We start from the raw sequence: 19,339 nt of genomic DNA, 5'->3' as shown, positions 1-19,339 counted from the left end.
TTTTAAACCATCCCAGTCAGATATTTGTTTCTTTCTTTGGAACTTAGATGGCACTAGACTTGAAGTCTTTTGTATGGTGAGAAGCAGGCGGAGTTTGGGAGAATTGTTAAGTATGTAGTGGAGAGCATATGCACCCCTGATATCTGCTATGGATAATAACTGATACCCTGTACTTGGAATGATGAATTATTCCTTGGTGTGCGTGTGTGTGCTTATCTTAACGCAACATTATAGTGTTATAGCAAGTATGTGTAACTCTTCTATTAGAACCATTGCCCAGTGGAACATATGGGCCAAATTCATCTTTACTTTAACACCCCTGAAATCAAGAATGAAATGGACTGTACCTGCATGAAATCATAAAGAGTATCAAGACCTTTTTCCCCTATATGTGCTTTTATGTTACTACTGATCCTTTTCTGCTTGTATTACAAAAACCTGAGAAAGTGAATGTAAAGCTAGATCCATGAAAGGATAGGAAGCTGGTTTTACAAACATGACAGGGAAACTGTGTGGAATCAAATGCCAATATTAATGCATGACATCTGCTCTCTGCTCCAGTTCTGAATACAGTAATCCAGTCCTAATTATACACTGCTGTGCCCTCTACCAGCTATGGAGAATGGTGCAGCCACTCTTAGTACTGGTATATGAATTCCTTTCTGGATCCGATAGATACATTAGATGCAGGGCAGGCTTTTCATTTTTTGGCTGGCAGTAGATTTGGGAAGTACAAAGAGAGGGGAGGAGACAGGTTGCAGGAGGAAGAGATCAAAATCTTCCAAAAAAGGGCTCTGTTCCCAGAATAAAAATCTTTCCTAGAGACCGTTCCCCACAGACCTCAATCAATATTATTCTCATCTGAGTGCACATATTATTCATTAAGAAACGCTGGCAAGACGTGCACCATAATGTATGCCTTCACTAAAGCCTCCACCTGCCTGTTTTCATCAGAAGGTCTTCATTAATTTTTCTCTGCAATGAGCATCTCCCCATCTCTGGATGTGGGAGGAAATCTGGTATATTTTACAGAAGGGGTAAAAGTGTTTACACCTCCTCACTTTCTGAGGGATGCAATTCCCCTCTCCCACACAGGCTAGTGGATCAAAAGAACATTACCATTACTTTCAGATTCAGATACCATTACACCATAAAAAGCCATGCAAAATAAAGTCCAGTGCACTAGCCCCTCACTACCAATGATGGAGTAAATAGAGTGAGTTGTTCTTCTTGTCCTGTATTCAGCATTTGGGATGCATCTATTCTGTGAGCCTACAAGCTGTTATGCTAGTAGACACAGACCAGCAGAATTCCATTTCTTAGTTTTTAGAACATGGTCTTGAAGACTTGAAGAGAGAGAGAAAGATGCATCTACATCAACACTGATGAAGGGAACCACATAGTATTTGCTGCATAATCTGTTATCATTGCAATGATGGCTGCATTATGAGGTCTCAAAGATGTTTCACCATGACAGTGGGGTTGCACTTGGGCTTGATTGGTTGTCCTATTTTTTTTTTTTTTTCCCTTTTCTACACCCATGGCAAAATTTCTCCTCCTGGCATCAGGGAGGGGAAGAAAAGGATTCTGTCCTTGGGTAAACACTGTCTTTGTTTTGAGTTTGTATGATATGTCTATGACAGGGGCTCCTATGTACTACTGCAGTATAAATAATAAACAACAATAATGTATTCCCTCTCTGAGTCTGAAGCGTGATTTTGGTGGCTCTGGCTCATTTATCCAGCAATCTCACATTCTTGTTCGACACAGGACTGTGATTTTTCACTATCTACTTGATATCATGTACAGTGAGATGAGCCATGATCTGAACAGTGGAGTCGACAAGAAACCCTTAAGATCCATGTGTGACTAGAACAACAAGGTAATTATCACAATACCATGGTTTCCTCTGTAATGCAGTTGAGGTGACTGTGTGGATGCCAGTGGAAGCAGAAATGGTTTATTTGGGTTTGTTTTCCCACCACCATCTACATGAGTCTCCAAAAGTGAAATTGCAGAGTAAGGGCAATCTGCCAAGAAACCATTAGGGTACCCAGGGAAGTTTGGAGTATGAGCTGGTAAAGAAAGGCCAAGTAACATCAGGCCCACTCAATATAAGTGGCAATATGAGACTACACCAACAACAGAGCTCAATTTGTAATGGAAAATTTTAAGACCTTTCTGTATTTAAATTTTGGGTAATCGGGGAACTCTGTCATTTCTTTAAATATTTGCTTTGGAAAATAAACCTGGAGGAGAGGAAGTGGCACACTCGAAGTAAACTCTATCAACCTGACATATACCCAACCTTAGGTGTTTTGACTCTCATCTCTCTCCCCAAATCCTTTCTCTAAAGTTAACTAAAAAAGGAGCATCTTCTGGCTAGTTTTTGATGGAATTCATAAATAATTAACTTCCATACACTTAGCTTGGGAATCATGGTAGCAACCCCAGCCAAATTAGAAATGACTCACTTGATGGCAAAAGTGGCATTGGCATTGTGGCATTCTGTTCTTAATCAGCATCAGATTGTAGAGGGGGAAATGGGGTAAACAATGAATGGTAAAAGCTTAAAACAATCAGAAGGTAAATTAAAAATAACTCCAAAACCTCATGATGCAGAGGGATGGGGCAAACTAATATTTATTGAATGCTTCAGTTTGAGCTTACTAGGCTCACTCTCTCTTTTTCTTACATGTTTAACCCCCCCCCCCCCCCCAGGTGGATTTATTTAGGGAGCTTGGACTACTGAAAATGAATAATTTATCTGGTAAATGGACTGTAATTTCACTGGACTGGGCACAACCTATGTGTGTTCTAGTAACAGTCAAAATAACTAGTTTACCAGCCAGGTAAGAAGCAAATGGGATAGCTGACTACAGGAGGGTTTTGAGGGAAAGGAGATCTATAGGGGGATTCTACTGTGACTGGGATGCTGCATATGTGGATGGGAAGCAAATCCATGATAAATTGCGTGGAACTTGTTATGAAGAAGGCAGCAAACTGAACTCTAGCTTTTTACTGTTTTTATAAAATTGTTTTCCTTTTAACATTATAACATTTGGTGCCATTTAGAGAACAGCACCAAAGCTGTCTTGTAACTAACTTAATATCTGCAATACCTGCACCTTAATCCCCTAGAAGGTTACTTTAGATTGCATAGCCTAATGACTAAAATGCCCACCTTCTGTTACAGTAGTAGGGATCTCACCTTCTCCAGAGGCTGTTCTTTTATGAAGTTATCTTTCAGCTCTTCTTTTCTTGGTATCAAAAGGAATATAGTATTTTGAACACAAATATTATTTTCATCTAAAAATAACCCACAGTCAACAAAATATTTACATGACTTATTTCAAGCACACCTTGTAACACTAAACAGTTTGATTGTTTCTACAATATAAACAGGCTTTCACCTTCAGTAGACTATTTAAACAGGTGCTTGGGTCTCATTGAAGTCCATAGCACTTAAACAGGTGGTTAAGTGCTGTACTAAATTGAGGCTATAGTTGATACACATTTAAAAAATTAATGGGAGAGGTATAAAAAAGTTTTTTTTACAGGATAACAGAGTTGCAATAACAGATCAGAGTGGTGGCCAATCTAATCAGATATTAATGAGGAATATTGAAGAAACTCTGAAGTGGACACTTGTGAAGGGAATTTTGCTTGCAGCTAACTTAGTGGGCAGAACTTGGTATTCCATTTGGTGGTGAATTCTGCTGCAACACTTTTAAAATTTCTCATGAAATGAAATTCCAGGGAAGAGGGATAATTATTGAGGGTTAATCTAATTGTCTTGTTCCAATTCTAAAATGTTTATTAAAAATAAAATAAAATAAATGGATCAAAGTTGTTTTGAAATGGAAAGCTGAAAGGTTCTGTTCCAAAAAGGTCTTTGACCTCATCAGAATGCTCCATTCCGGGTTTTTTTTTTGCTAAATAAAATTTCATCAAGATGGACACTCTTCCATGAAATGCATTGCTTTCAACCTGTCAGCATTTCTAGTACAAAAACATTCAATCAGAAATCGGTACAGTCCGAGTTAGCACCTTTTTAATTTGCTGTTGTCTGCATGTGCTGTAATCTGAGTGGAGTGGATTTTTATCCTCATGGATAACATGTCTGTATTCCTGTTTGTAAAGTCATATACTAACCAAGGATCAGATCCTTATGCACAATTAATCAGTGTGACTGTGTGTGCAAAGTTACTTATCTGCAGGTTTAAGGCTTAGTACTTAGAAAGTGCAGTTCAAACACAACTATCTCTATAAACGTCTCCTTTTCTGAAATATTAAAAGAAGTCTGGGAGGTAAGAGGACTCCACTTCTGCAAATGGATCCATGTAGATGGCTCCTTCTGGCCCTGAGAGCCCCAAACGAGCTTGCAGTCTTAGCACACGGTTTTTATGAAAAATTGGACTTCCCACCCCCCCACAAAAAAACAAGCAATTTCATTAATAGGAGGAGTAGAAAGACCCATCCCAGGGTTGCTTAACACTTTCCAATTTTTAGAACTTCAACAAGATGGGTTGAATCTTTACATTTTAGTGGTCTCCCCTACAGCTTTTTTTTGATAAAGAATGAGTCAACCATTTTCAAGGAGATGAGTTTATGAAAAAAGTTACTCTGATTAAAAAAACTTCCTGACCCTTTTAAAAACTTCTCTGTAGCCTCTGTGAATGGCAGCAGAAATGAGAAGTGCAGCAGGAAAAATGTCTGTGGGCTCAGAGAGGTCCTTTTTGTTGAATCCATGAAACTACACCAAGAATGACATCTCTGAGAATCTGTCTCTGTGCTGGGGCTGTAGAACTTCTTAGAAATTCCTTTGTTACTTTCCTGAATTTCTCATCTGTAGTGTGTGTGCTCACATGCCCTAATAAACCTCCTGACAAGCCTTAGACATAGTATTTCCTCTTCTCCTCATCTCTGCTTTGACCTAGGGAAAGGTGCCCTGAATTAGGAATCTCTGTCCCATTGACTAGTGATGGTGATGTTGCACATGCCACAGCCCATTATAAATCAAAGCTTCATCTGTACACCCTATTTTATGCAGGTAGCAGTGGGAAGGCTTTCCAGTTTATTTCTGAGAAAGCAAGGTATAAAATATGGCAAATACAAATCTCATTCACTCAGCAATGATGCATTAGAAATGGTAGAGGTCTGTGCAATGGGTCTGATAGCTCCTGCAGTAGGATCACTTACTATTAAAATGATGGATCTTCTTCCTCCCCCACCTCCTTAAGGAAAAAAATCTAGAAAAATAAATACCAAATACCCTGCTGAAGCAACATTAGTGATGTTACGAATTCAAACTCAGTATCAGTAAACCCTGAAACTAAGATGGGCAATGCTAAATGTGCCATCTTCCGTGCATTCATTATGTTCTTTAATAGTGTAAACCAGGGGTTTTCAACCTTTTTGGATCAGTGTACCCCTGACAGCTGAATGCGGAGTGGGGGGGTGGCAGTGGCATATGGCTGAATGTGGAGCGGGAGCAGTCGCCATATGCGAGCTTCCCCTGCCCCTCGCATCCAGCCAGGTGGGCGATACCATGCACCATCCCATGCTGCTGTGCAGGTGATGCTTCGTCCCTGCTCACCTGCGCATACCCACTCCGGCCTTCTCAAGTACTCCTGGGGTTACACATACCCCTGGCTGACAACCCTTGGCCTGGTATAAACCATTACCTTCCCCTGGACCTCTGCCTCATTCTGACTTGCATTGCTATTTAAATTGTAGTTTTTTGGTATGGGGGCTGCCCCTTATTATTTTACTTTTGTTCTGCAGTAAATTTTTTCTGTTTTAACCCCTTGTGGGGCCCTGGAGATGCCAGCACAGTATTTTAATACTGTTAAATAGCAAGCTGGCAGCGATGAGTATTTTAGCAAACTGGATTTCCTAATCCTGACTGGACAAGGAGGTGGTATGGTTTAGTAGTTAAGCAGTGCTGGAATGGGAGTTGCAAGACATGAGTCCAATTCCTGGTTCTGCTACTGACTGTACTGGGTGCCCTGGAGCACGTCATTTAACCTGGTGTGCTACCTGGTATGCTTTCCCTTCCTGCCCTTTGTCTATGCTGTCTACTAGAATGTAAATTCTCTGGGTAGGAACTCTCTAATGTATTTCTATAGCATTTGGTAGAATGAGGCTGCTAGGTGTTTCTGTAATACAAATAATAATAATATGGAAAAACTCTAAACAAAGTCTATCCTTGTGAGATTGCCAGCCTGGCCTTTGAATATTTATCCAAACCTGAAAACACTTTCTTTTCTGAACCTATATTGAATACACACAACTGGAGAAACAACCAAAATAATGCTCCGCTGTACTATAAAAATTATTCATCTCTAGACTTTACATAGTAGTTCATTTTTTGTCATATAAAAGGTAAACATGTAAAGTCCACATAAATCCCTACAATTACATTACACCATAGATTTTAAATGGTAAAATGTTTATATGGGGAATTATTCAATGTTTTATGTTTGGCTGTAATGGTGTGAGCTCCCCCACACACTTGGATTTGTCTTTTGCCTCTTGCTTCCTCTTCTCTCTCTTCTCCCTAGTGACCACAGTCTTTCTGAATTCAACATCACATCCAGAGAGATGATACCAAAATCAATATTCATTTCACAGTTTAGCCCCTTTCCTCAGTTTCTCACTGCATCACCCTTTGCATTCTCCATGACCTTGAGCTTATGGTAACCAAACATCTACATTTTCCTAAAAGCATCCTTAGACAGAAGTCTACCCACCTCCCTAAAAAAATCACAATAAGGCTGCATGTTGGGCCCTGCACCTACTGCCATTGTGACGCAAAGTTTCCTTTGGCTACAGTGGGGAAAGAATTAGGCCCTTAAAGTTTAACATTTCTGAAGTATTTTGATGTGAATTTTTTTTTCTCCAACTTTGGTCTTTCTTGATATTTGTGTTCTTTCAAAAAAAGATTCATTGAGTTAGACGGGTCAAGTTCCTGTGGGTACAGTATATACCACGTGGCAAATATTAAAGGACAGAAAATTAACAGGGTTTGTTGTGTTATAAAGCTGAAGGCATTTTTATCCTCATGCTCCTAAAAAAACCGAACTGCACTAATGGAACACAACGTTATGTTCCAAGTCATATTTATACTTGCAAGCAATGAGTGTACTTCAGTTAAGCTTGCTTGGCAACAAACTTACTGGGTTTTTGTTGGGTTTTTTTTTGCCTTGGCTTTAAGTTATATGTACAAGGTGTGCTTTAAAGATAATGGGTAGAGTTGCCAAATGAGCCAGTTTAATCATGGTTGTCCTGACCATGGGTGGATTTGATGATGTAGAATTGGGGAGAAGGGAAAATCCCAGGCAATGAGCATTTGGCATGTTTCCCCCCAAATCTACGAAAAATTGTCTGTGTCCCGTCAAGAGGAACCAGCCTGAATAAAACTACAAAAAGGCCAGACGCTGGAGAAGGTAAAGCCTAAATAAAAGCTAGTATGTGAGCAAAGCTAATATTAGTTTCCTGATATATAAAGCCAAATGGATTAATGGATCGGCTCATGCATCGCCTGGGGAAAGAAAAAGAAAATCTTCAATACTTCTGTGCACATTGAGGACACTAACAATAAATGTCTCTAGAAAGAAAAACCTAATTTAGGAAAATCAATTACTACGTTTTAAGGGTGCTTCACCTGGAAGTAAAATCTGGGTAACTTGGAAACCACAAGTCCTGTTGGAAACTGAGTACAATAACGGTTGATTTCAGTGTGTGTTAGACCTGTCCAGATTCTCTTTTTTTGTTATTGTTCCAGTTTCAGCTAATGGAAATGAAGCGGAGCATTATCATTTATGATAAATGTAAGATGCAAGTACACTAAATAGTGGGCACTGATATTAATTCAGATTGAAAACAATTCAGAACTGTTACTACTACATACTATATTATGTGTCATCTTATCTGCTGCTTTCATGAGGCCATTTCCTTCCCAGCTTTTTAAAATACAGAAAATTGTCAGCTGCCCAGTTTTCTGCTTTGATAAAACTATTTGCAAATTCTAGTTTGCTCCCCCATCAGCCCTTTACACCTTTTTTGTATGTAGTTGCAAACACTTCTCAATCCACCATTGCCACCTACATTCATTGCAATGCAGATCTGCTCCTTATTAAAAAAAAAATAAGTTTAGTAGGGGGAGATGTGGGGAATAATCTAATGCCATAGGTAGAAAGAAAATTGAGCTTATTTATACAGTAACGTGTGTGTTGGAGCAATGCCTCCTTTCCTTGCCTATACACTCCCCCATTTTCTCTCTCACACACGTATATACACACACACTTTAACTGTGCTTTTGTGTTTTGTCAGAATTAATGAGAAAAGTTCCCTTGCCCTAGGGGTAATTAGTGTCCTTGGAGTTAAATAAGCTAATACTTAGACACCTCTGGCACAGGCAATTATGTTTGTGTATTGAATAATTGATTCAAAGAGGGGGGGAAGGGGCTGCTAATCAGATCTGAGCATAATGAATTGATTTAATTAACAGGGGAATCTGAGGGTCCCTGGGAAATGTGTGCATTTATTCAGCAGCAGGAGAGAGTGCAAAGCACATAAATTGAGAGAGAGAGGCAGGCAGCAAGTGCTTTTGCTTTCAGTGATAGGTTCACATCTTTCCTTCCCCCCAGCACCCCCCCCCCCCCGCCTTTGAATATAATTTTAGATTTAGAGTGAAATCAAGAGAAAAGCACTTTAGAAACCTGGAAAGCTCTGCAGTAGCAACAGCGAGAGGGGGGATTGCGACCTATCCTATTGCAATTATATTAGGACAACGTTTTATGTTGTTATTATTACTATTATTTTTTGGCGGTGCAGGCTGAGAAAGGACAGAGCGCTGGAGAGCCAGCCCGGGGGTTTCTTGTTTTGTCTCCCTTAACCTTCTTTTTTTTTTTTCCTCCCCCCCCCCCCCTTTTTTTTTTTTTTAATATCCAAACTGGCATTTGAGTTGCGGGGCGGGGGGGAAAGACCGCGTTGGCACTCGGCGAGCTTTTCGGTGCCGAATGTAATTCTAGCTCCGCGCAATCTAGGTTAAAAGTCGTGCAACTGTAGCTGGCTGGGGCGGGGGGGGAGAGAGGAAAAGGCGAGCGGGAGGACGATCCGGGTGCCTTTTTTGCTCGGCAGCGCTTTGCAAACACTCCGGTGCTCCTTCCCCTTCCCCTTCCCCTTCCCCTCCCCCGGAGCCGAGGAGCAGCGGCGGCGGCTGGAGAGTGGGGGGAGACACGGAGCGGCAGCGCAGGAGGCAGCTGCTGCCCTCGATCCCCGGGACAATGGTGCTGGACAAGGAGGACGGTAGGTGATGGGGGGCGGCGGCGGTCGTGCCCAGGCGCGCTGGCGCTGCTGTGCGGCCGGCCCTGCCCGGCCCCGCGGCCGCGGGCGCCTGCTCCGTGTCCCTGCGTGTGCGTGCGTGTGCACGCGGGGCACCGGCACCGGGCGCAGCTTCGCGGCCCCGCAGCCCGGCTCGGGGGGAGCTGCGGGCTTGCCCTGGCCCGGCTCCCGTGTGGCACCGCCGCTCCGCATCGCGGGCTGCCCGTCACCTGCCGGGTTTGTCCCACGGTGCGGGTCGCCCCCTCCCCTCCTGCAGGAGCTTCCCTCAAGTGCTGCAGGAAGCGGGGGGGATTTACTTGCTCAATGGGAGAGGGTGGCTGGGGGCGACGGGGGGTGTATCTGCACAAGTGTATTTGTGTGGATGCGCACGGATGTACGTATGCATGTGTGTACTTGTGTGGATGTGCGGGACATGCACGCACACATGCGTGTGGATGCCCGGCTGCCCATGTGTGTACAAGACAGGCGCGCACACGTGTGCATGCCTGTCGGTGTGAGTGGCTGTGTATGGATGTCCGTAGGCGTGTCTGGATGCCCGTGTATGTACAGGGCATGCACGCACGTGTGTGCACGTCTGTCCGTGTGCACACGTGTGGGTGGATGTCCGTATGTAGGGGTGTATCTGGATGCCCGTGTATGTGCGAGACATGTGCGCGTGTCTGGCCGTATGCCCATGTGTCTCGGGACGCGCGCGCACGTGTGTGCGTGTAGACCCGTGTGCACGTGTCCGTACACGTGTCTGTGTGCGGATGCGCATGTATGCCCGTATGTGCTTGCGCACGTATGTACAGGGCATGCAGGCGCTTGTGTACATGTATGTCCATCCGCACGTGTGCGCAGCTTGCCCCTGCTGTTGTGAATCCAAGCTTCATCTGTGTGCGGGTGTGGGTGCGGGAAAGCTTTCCCACCGGCATGTGCTCCCGTGGGATCGCGCGGGCCAGGGCAGAGGAGCTGCCAGCGGGGGGGGGCTGCTGCTGCCACAGCCCCGAGATTCCCCCTGCTGCCCCGCTCGCAACTTGCCCCTGCAATGCCGCCAGGCGCCGCCCAGGCCGGCCGAGGGCGCGGGGACGCCCGGCCACGCACCTCTGCCCCCCACACGCTCCCTGCAGGCGCCGGGCGGGGAGGCTGCGCCCGCTGTGAGAGGAGCGAATGCCTGACCGACCGCAGCCCCCCGGCGCCAGCCCTGTCCCCTGCGCTCCGCCTGCGAGCCAGGCTTGAATGCGGAGCACCTCGGAGGTGCGGAGGGGAGGGCGCTGCTTGCTGTCTCTCTTTAGTGGCGGTCTTTCCCCTCTCTGTCGGAGCAGCCCGAGGCAGCGGGGCGCACCAGGCTCCGGTGGCCAGGGGAAGGAGAGAGAGAGAGCCTCACTAAAGGGCCCCTTCCTCTCATCCCCCACCCTATGCAAAGATGCAAAGGGTTAAATCATAACAGGCTGTGCTCAGGTAGGATGGGGGTTGCATGTCCACCTGCCTCCCTCAAAACTTCCTCAGACTCCCAAGTGTTGCACTGCCCACCTTCCCCTGAAGAAAACGGGTTGCTTTCCCCCCCCCCACCATTAACACCCTTTCATAATAATAAACCGGGTGACGTCTTAATCCCGTTGACTTCTTGTCACAGGGTGCCTGCTAGCCCCTATCTGATTTAAATCTGATTGATGGGTAACAGCAGGATACTGCTTCCACAGCAGAAGTGAGGGAAACAGGTGAGCTGTGAGGAAAGACCGAGATCTAAAGCTGGTCTCCTAATGGGGATATTTGGGTTCTTTCAAGTCTTGCAGACGTACTCATTAAGCCTGAGGAGCTCAGGGCTGGCATGATGATGGCATGAGGGAGTGAAACTAGAACCATTGATTATCCAGACAGTTCTCAACAGCCCTCCTTCCAGGAGATCTCATGAATGGCTATATGAAAGGAAATAATGGGGATGGGAGTGGAGGTAAAGAGGAAATTAGAATGGGATGCACTTAAAAAGAAGAGAAGTAAGAAACAACCCCCTGATGAGAGAGGGATGTGGAGATCAGAGTAACAAACTGAGGTAATGCCTAGGAATCTTCAAAACTGTTGACAGGGTACTTAGGCTAGAGGAGAAATTGCACCTATTAAGGATGTTAGAAATTGGGGACAGAAGGTGAGATTAAGAGAGGTAACTATTTGAGGAGATGGTTATATTACACTTGAGCCGTTCTTTCCTTCTTTCTGCCCGACTCATGGGCTCCAGTTGTCTGCTTACGTATGAATATTAGAAGATATGCTGGATCTGCCTGGGTTACAAATGCGACTAAAATGGAGGCTTTCACTTAGCCGTACCAGTTCCTTTCCATATCAAGCTGAAAGCATGCATTAAAAAGAACAGGCCTAGTTCTTAACGTCTAAAAACGATGGATGTAAAATGCCCTTCTTTTTTCCAGTTCATTTTGAAATGTTAAAAAAGAAAAGTTTATAGAAGAGAGCACTGCCGTAGCTTAGCAAATGCTGTGCGCTGCCAAACGGAAAGCTGGCATTTGGGGAGTCTGTCGTTTCTCTAACGGTATTGGGGTATTACGCGGAGAGCAAGAGCGGTGTTCTCTGAAGTAGAGTTTGTAATGTGCTCCGAGCTTTTGCATCCCTGAGAGTTGGTTGTCAAGCTGCGTTGTGGTCTTGGTAGAGACTGCTCTCCCAGCCTCATGGTACATGTAGCAATCATGGCTCCGGGGCAGCAATGCTAGCCCTTAGCATGACACCGCCACCACACGCAGTCTAATAATTGGCTTGCTGCCTTGTAAGAAGAAACTTTCCTTGGCAAATGTTTCTTGCTTTTGATAGAAGCAACTGAAACGCAATATTGCTTTCTTAAGGTCTCAACAATAACGATATCATTGTGGGCAAAGGACGAGGCTAAAAAAAACTGTCAGCTCTCTGACTTGATAAATCATGGCACTATGTCAAGTTATGTCAGTGAGGTAGCATTATTTCATATGTCTGAAGTGACACAGTATAACTTGACTGATGTAACGTAATGTGATATTAGAAGATACCGTTTTAAGATGGAAACTTATGTGCATGTCTTCCCAAAACAACCCTTAAAAGCTTTGATTAAAGAAGAATTATTTAAGGACTTGCGCCTGTACAACTCCAGGGTGTAAATCAGTGTTGAATTTGGCCCAGTATATCCATGTAATTTCTTTTGCCTAAGACAAACTAACCAGCCCAGTGTCTGATATACTTTATAAATAATGGAGTGATTATAGATATTCCTCAAATATATAAATGCTGATTTAATGTTTTTAACCATCTGTTCTCTGCAATCAGAATCAGCGAGCTGCCCTCAGATATCGTGACCAATGCCAAAATACCATCTTGGTCACGGCTGATTTCTGTTAATTGTTCTTTCAAGTAGGTTAAGGGTTGGAAAAAAAATTTTCCACTGGAGTTTGAAATAAGTGAAGTGAATGAAAGAAGTTCAAGAAAAATATCATTTGGGTTATTCCTGGTGCAAATTTATGTGGCGTGTGGAAGCGATGTAGGGATAAAATGCGTACCAGCTCAGTGTTGCATATTATTGCACAAAATTTTAGGCAGGTGCATTATGTCAGTCAGTTTGTATGTGCAGTTACTACAAAAGTCAACTATTATAGCAAAGTTGAGACTGTACATTACTTTTAATTACTGAATAAAAATATTTTAAATTCTTTCTTTTTGAAAGAGAAAATTGCCTCAAAATACTCTGCTCATACCACGCAGCTTGAGAGTACACAAAACAAAACCTACAATTCATTAAAAAGTCAGTAGCATCAGTCTAAAATATTACAGTTTAGAAAATCCTACTTCTGTGCTAAGCAATTTTAAATCGGAACTTTTGGGCACTAGCTTTCTCATCTTGGCGTTACAGTTCCCATTCCTTTTTAACTTGGTAAAATAATCACTTATAGCTGTTGCACTCTTACCCTATGGTATAATTTTGGCTCTTGCAAACTAATATTACAGGAAAAAGAATAGTAGTTTTAAGTGCTGGATGAAATGACTATGCAAAATGATGACTGTTAGGATTAAGTATTCAAAATGAAGGGGGAGGGAAAAGCCATTTGAGCTGAGGATAAGGAATCTAATTAAAAATAGGTATTAAGGATATATAACTTGAGCTTGCTATCATGCTTTTAAAGAGTGCTGTTGTATCAGTTGTAAAGGGAAAGGAAAAGTATCATTAAAATGAGAATAAAATGTTTTCTTGGATTTAAAAAAAATGGACACAGCTGACATGCTGTTTAGATCAGCATTAAAGGACCTGATCCTGGAACATTTACTGACAGAATTGAGAACAATGGTCTACTTGTGTGAGTAAGAATAGCAGATCATATCTTCTAATAATTTGGCATTACTAGAATTAACTGGCACAACAGTGTATATGAACAGGTAGAGCAGTAGGTATGGGCTACCGTTGTATTTGTCTTGTATAAGTCGATAATATATGGATTGCTGAAGGTGAAGTGCATTCAGTGTTGAATTTTGCAAGTTGTATTTTGAAGCTTTAAGTGAGCGTACTAAAATAAGGTTGAAATGAGGACCAAAAATGTTAAATTGAGTTGTAAGCTATGACACATCTGTGAAACAGTTAATAATTGTAGAAGTCAATGTACCAAGGCTGTGCCCTTAGAATTTTATGCAGAGAACTTTAGCAGTCTTTGACCTATTGAAACCTACTAGCCATTTTCAAGCGACCCCCTCCAGTTTTAAATAAACATATTGGGTAAAGTGATCATGCTTTGGAGAAATAAAATGCATAAGCAAAAAGAAAACATTGGTAAGTTGCAGTCCATAAAGACTAAGGATGGAATTTCTTACTACTGAGTATATTCATAAATGAAAGTAGCCCACAAACCATGACCAAGATTGAACAGAGGCAAAGTTAGTAATTTGAAATGCTCAAAATAATTCAGTAGCAATCAAACCTCAATTTACAGAGACTGTGCTGCAGGTGGTGCTACTGAGCTGAGAAGACTTAAAATCACCATTCAACCCTGACAAGAGAATAAGAAGGGGTCCCTGGGAAATATGTGCATTTATTCAGTAGCAAATGTGCAAAGCTCACAAATTGAGAGACAGTGGCAGCAGTAGTCAGGCTTAGATATTTTACCCTCTCTGAATATAATTTTAGATTTAGAATCAGCTTAAATCCAAGGGGAAAACACTTTATAAGGTTGAAAGCTGTGTAGTTGCAACAGCCAGGGTTATGAGCTATCAAATGCAATTACATTAAAACAGATTATACTGTGCAAATTGAGCCATTTAGAAGGTGAGAACCAAAGAAACAGCTCTGATCTTCCTTTTTTTCTAAATTGCAGTTTTAGTTCCTTGCAATTCTGAGGTACAAAAGTAGGTGAGACTGCTTTTGTATCTGCAAAGTGCTTCATTTCTGAATGTAATTCTAACTGAGTGCAATCTAGGTTAAAAGCTGGACAACTGGGTAATTAGAGCTCACTCACTGCTAAAGGACGATCAGCTGTACTATAGCTCATCTGTGTTCCCAGAGACTAGTTCTCTTCTCTTCTGAGTGGAGCCTGCTGGCAAAGAAGCATCTACCCCCAGACTCTTCTTGATCCCTGAGATGATGGTGCTGGACAAGGAGGACGGTAGGTGTGCTGAGATTGCTTAAGCCTGTATATGGGGTGTTCTGTATGTTCCTTACATGAAAACAAATAGTTCTGATTTGTATGTACACCAAGTGCTCTGCCTTCAACCTTTTATGTTTTTCCCTTTGCTGATAATAGTGTGCTTGCTTTATATTTTTGTTCCCCCCCCCAGCATTGCTGAAAAGTGAACCAGTCTAGAAGGGTTTACTTCAGGGTTCTCTGTTTGTTGAAGGACATGGCATGAGCTGATATGTATACGTATATTAATTCCATTTGGATTTTTCTTCTCTGTGAATGACAAAACAGTTCTTCTTTGTGGTCCATTTCTGCCCATTTGTTTTGGTAGCTTTGTAAATCTAATTTGGAGACCTCTTCCCACTGCATGCCATCTGGGTCTTTTTAATTTACGTGTTTAATATCTCCTGTTTACTGCTCTTCTTCGTAGCTATAAATATAATGACAATAAGCTAATAGGCCTGCTAAACTGCTCTGGCAAGGAAGCATTGGCTTATTGTGAGAATTTACTCCTCTCGAACTGGGAGAGGTGTGATTCAGTAGGGAGGGAATCTTCTAATAGAAGAAGCTGAAGGGCAACTTGACTAAGTTTAGGACCTGGCATGTGCTTCTTATTCTTTTCTTTTTTTTTTTTTTAAAAGCTAACTGGTCCTTTATAAAAGAAAAGGAATCCGTGGGACAATTTTAGAGTCCTAGATCATATTAAGGCAGTGTTTCTTAGTAATTAGAACAAGGTAGAGAGAGACTCATCATCCTCATCTGAATGCCACTTGCTCTTGGACAGATGACTGAACTGCTCTGTGAGTGGTAGTTGCTAGGAAGACTGTGGTAAGGTTGATCACAAGTTTTCAGACGAGATGATATTGTTTGGCAGGTCTTGTGCAACCTCCTGCTGAACTAGTCCTGATGTGCCTGCAAAAAGGAGAACTTGTATTTAGACATACATTTCATGCAGTACATAGAACAAGCTCTTTGAATCTAAGATGTAATAGTTCATACCTTGAAAGCATGGTGGGATGCTTCTTAAGCTTTCCCTTTAGTCAGTCAGACTTCCCTACAAGTTTCACTGCTGCTAACAGCATTTTGGAGGTACTTATGTGTTTTTAATTGAAGAGATACCAACAAAGTCCATATTTGACTTTCAAAACACCAAACTCGCTTTAGATAGATGTTAGTCACTAATTTTTCTCTCTTATTCATTTTATAAATGGGTAACTTAATTGTTCTCTCCACTACTGTCTGCTGCTAGGTAGTGTGCATTCTGATAGCTTTTAGCATGTTAATCTATGTGGACAGGTCTTGAACAGCTGGAAAGTTAGACACAGGCTGCTGTCATTTGGAGGCAAAGTGCTGAATTTCTTCATGTCTACGGACAGAGAGAGCCGTTCAGGTTTTCTCTGTTCTATGTGGAACCCTATGTTTAACACTTTGGCAGCATTTTTTTTATTACTTGGGTGTGTGTTACATGTGTTGTGCTTTTTTGAAACGCATACCATTTGTAATTCAAAATGCCTTATTTTTTTTTTCCTGTCAAAATTGATGTTAATCATGTAACACTAATAATACAGAAACCCAACCAATTCAAATAAGCTGAAAGGGGATGATTCCCCGTCACCCCCAGTGTCTAGCTTCTGGCGTCAAAATGAAGTTAACCTACTGGGAAACAACTAGAAGAGGGAAAGTTTGGGTTTTTTTGTTTGTTTGTTTTTTAATATTAAAAAAACAAAGAAAACAGCCTCTCAGTGACTTTGAACCAGACGGTTGGGTAATTGTCATGGTGAAGTCTCTCAACATTGAAAACAATATCTAAAATTATGGTCTACATTTTTAGCTTCAGCTTTGTTTGCATTGCCTTTTGTCATGTATTTGGAGGACTGCCATTGCTTAATATAATTTATTTTACACGATCAGTTCACTTCGGCTTGTTTGCAAGCACCAAGCTACTTGGACTTATTTATGGAGTGGCATGCAAGCACTCCAACCTCAGCTTGACATGCTTGGTGTGGTGGATAAAATGTGTGTGGAATTTTTCACCACGATTTTTCTGCTGCTTTACACGCGCAGACACAACCCCTCCATCAAGCTTTATCTGATTCTTCTGTGTTTTTTATGAACGTTCATGAAGTCTTGTCTCTGAATAGAAAAATCATCATGTCACTTGTTACAGGTGTAACATACATGTGCATTCTTAGCAATGCTGTAATAGTTGAGTTGGAATCCTGATATTTTGAACTAGAAATTTCAGTTTTGTATTGATTCTCATCAGTTTTCTTGTAACCATATTAGAACTTAAAATAAAGTAGGTCCAAAGCATCTGTTAGACATCTTCTGGATCAACCTTGCAGATGGCTGGGACTAAGTAGCTGAGTATTGCTTATGCTAGAAAAAACAAATTAAGCTGACTGGATTTCAAAGGCTTTGAAGCAGCTCAGTGCTCAAAGGTGCTCAGTTATTTTTTTTGGCAGTCTTAAGTTAAATTTACTAAAGTAAAGTTGAGTTTACTTTATTAGAGGCATAAGGCTCCTCTTGTAACCTTTCTGTGAATAAGACATGTTTGGCTGGCTGGCTTTTTTTGCAGGTTTTTTTGTTGGACCACACATGGTGTGCTGCTTTTTAAGGTTTTTTTTTTTAAAATTTTTTTTTTTTCTTCTAAACAAAAGAAGCTTCTCCCACATCTTGTTAAATCTTCCTTTTCAGTTCACACTTGCACTCAGAAATCTAGTATACAATGATGGTATAGCATGCAACATAGCCCAAATTAATTATTTGTGTTTTGAGGCAGTGCTGTTACCTGCATAAAATTGGTAATGGGTTGTATAGGGATCAAACTTTCAAGTATGTGCAAGTAATGCTTGAAGCAACAAAAAAAAAAAAAAATCTGCATAATAATAATAATTAGGAATATGCTGCAGCTTATCCTTGCTGTGATCTTTGCTAACAATAAGGAACAGCTTAGTAATAGGCATTTTGTGGCATGAAATGCACTAAGAGAAACCATGGAAGTCATGTGGGGGGGGAAAAAGTTGCCTTTTGCATAATGTGTTATAGTAACCAGACAGTGTCTTTGAAATCAAATATTAAAGAATACGTTAATCACACTTTTTTTTACATGTGTGAAAGCAGTTGTCAGAACACATTTAATCCTAGTGCCAGTACCCAACAGCATAAAACTATGGGTACCACACATTAAAAATAGAAGTTGAATAAGTTAAATAGAGCAAACTTAAGTCTCCCACCTTGCATTTACATTGCCTATTCTAGTATGTGGACCTTTATGACAGACCAGTCAATGAGCAAGGGCTTAATAGTTCAAGAATGGCAACCTCCTCCCCCCCACCCCCCCACCCCTTCAAAACATCGGGGTATTACTGGCCAGGGGTAAGGAGACCTGTTAAAGAAATCAAAGGCTAGCATGGCAGCAAATGTTACAGCTTTTGAAACTAGATTTGAAGTAAGCGGTTAACAGGAGTTTCGTTTGTTTGTTTTTTTTAAATAAGCGGACAACATAGAAGCAACAAAAAACCAAGCCAGGTTTGATGTCTATGCACCGTGGCTGTACCTGTAGGAGTAGTTTAATCTGGACACTCTTAAAATATTTAGCAAGTGGAACTGGGTGTCTTAATCTCTTCTGTGTGTTGAAGCATCAGTTGATAATCCAACAATATTCACATATGTTAGGAGGAAAGCATAAGGAGAATTAATCTCTCGGTTGGGCATCAAAATATTTCACCCTATGATGAAATAGGGCCACAAAAACTTTTAAAAAACTTTAATAGCAAGATGTTCTGACTTAAAGAGATTAGCTTTTCTGTTTGCCACAGTCACCAGATTGCCAAGCCTGGAGGGGCCCCACTATGATATGAATAAAGGTGCATCTTCCACCTCCTTTCTGCAAACTCTATGAAAAGAATAACTGGTGACATAGGACTCCAGCCAGGAGAATAGAGCCATGGATTCATTTTATAAATGAATGTGTGAAATGCTGCACATCTGGAACAGGATCAGGTCATGACAATCCATGCAGGACACTACTGTTATATGGATGTCTGTAAGGACAATATCAAGGTAGCTATAGATCGCATACAAGCTTAATAGGAAATAGTGCCATCAGAGGGGAAAAGAGTGTTCCATATATTGCTGATGATACTAAAAAAGGAAATGGCAAATTTCCCAGACAGGTTTACTGAAGGACCAGACAAGGAGGGATGCGGAAAATGAGTGTCAAGTGAAAACAGCAGAGTCTCTTTCTGCCAACATGGCATGTAGAATTTCACTGTCATCCTGATTATCTAATACTAAATTCCTAAAGTTGCTACTTGCGCATGCTTACTTGCTCTCTTCCCTTCTATCTAGAACCTTCCCTTGGACTC

The 19,339-nt window shown here is 41.7% G+C and overlaps 1 protein-coding gene across 8 annotated transcripts in view; it reads left to right on the top strand.

Annotated features, from left to right (window-relative positions):
* The first annotated feature begins 8,362 nt into the window (after nt 1-8,362).
* Nucleotides 8,363-19,339, top strand: part of LMO1 (LIM domain only 1) — a 93,652-nt gene continuing 82,675 nt past the window's right edge. For 2 of the 8 annotated variants that reach the window (XM_059722652.1, XM_059722653.1), the window contains exon 1: nt 9,707-14,954. Coding sequence is in view for 2 of the 8 variants with exons in the window: in XM_014602457.3 (XP_014457943.1) it covers nt 14,930-14,954 (25 nt within the window). In the remaining 6 variants the exon portion in view is untranslated. Of the gene's footprint in view, nt 9,316-9,706; nt 14,955-19,339 lie in introns of those variants that run through there. The other 6 variants (XM_059722654.1, XM_059722655.1, XM_014602459.3 and 3 more) reach the window with 6 other exon arrangements.

The sequence above is a fragment of the Alligator mississippiensis genome, chromosome 2, assembly GCF_030867095.1.
Source record: "Alligator mississippiensis isolate rAllMis1 chromosome 2, rAllMis1, whole genome shotgun sequence".
Lineage (NCBI taxonomy): Eukaryota > Metazoa > Chordata > Crocodylia > Alligatoridae > Alligator > Alligator mississippiensis.
The sequence above is the reverse complement of the archived record's forward strand: the minus strand, read 5'-3'. Positions and strand labels throughout refer to the sequence as shown.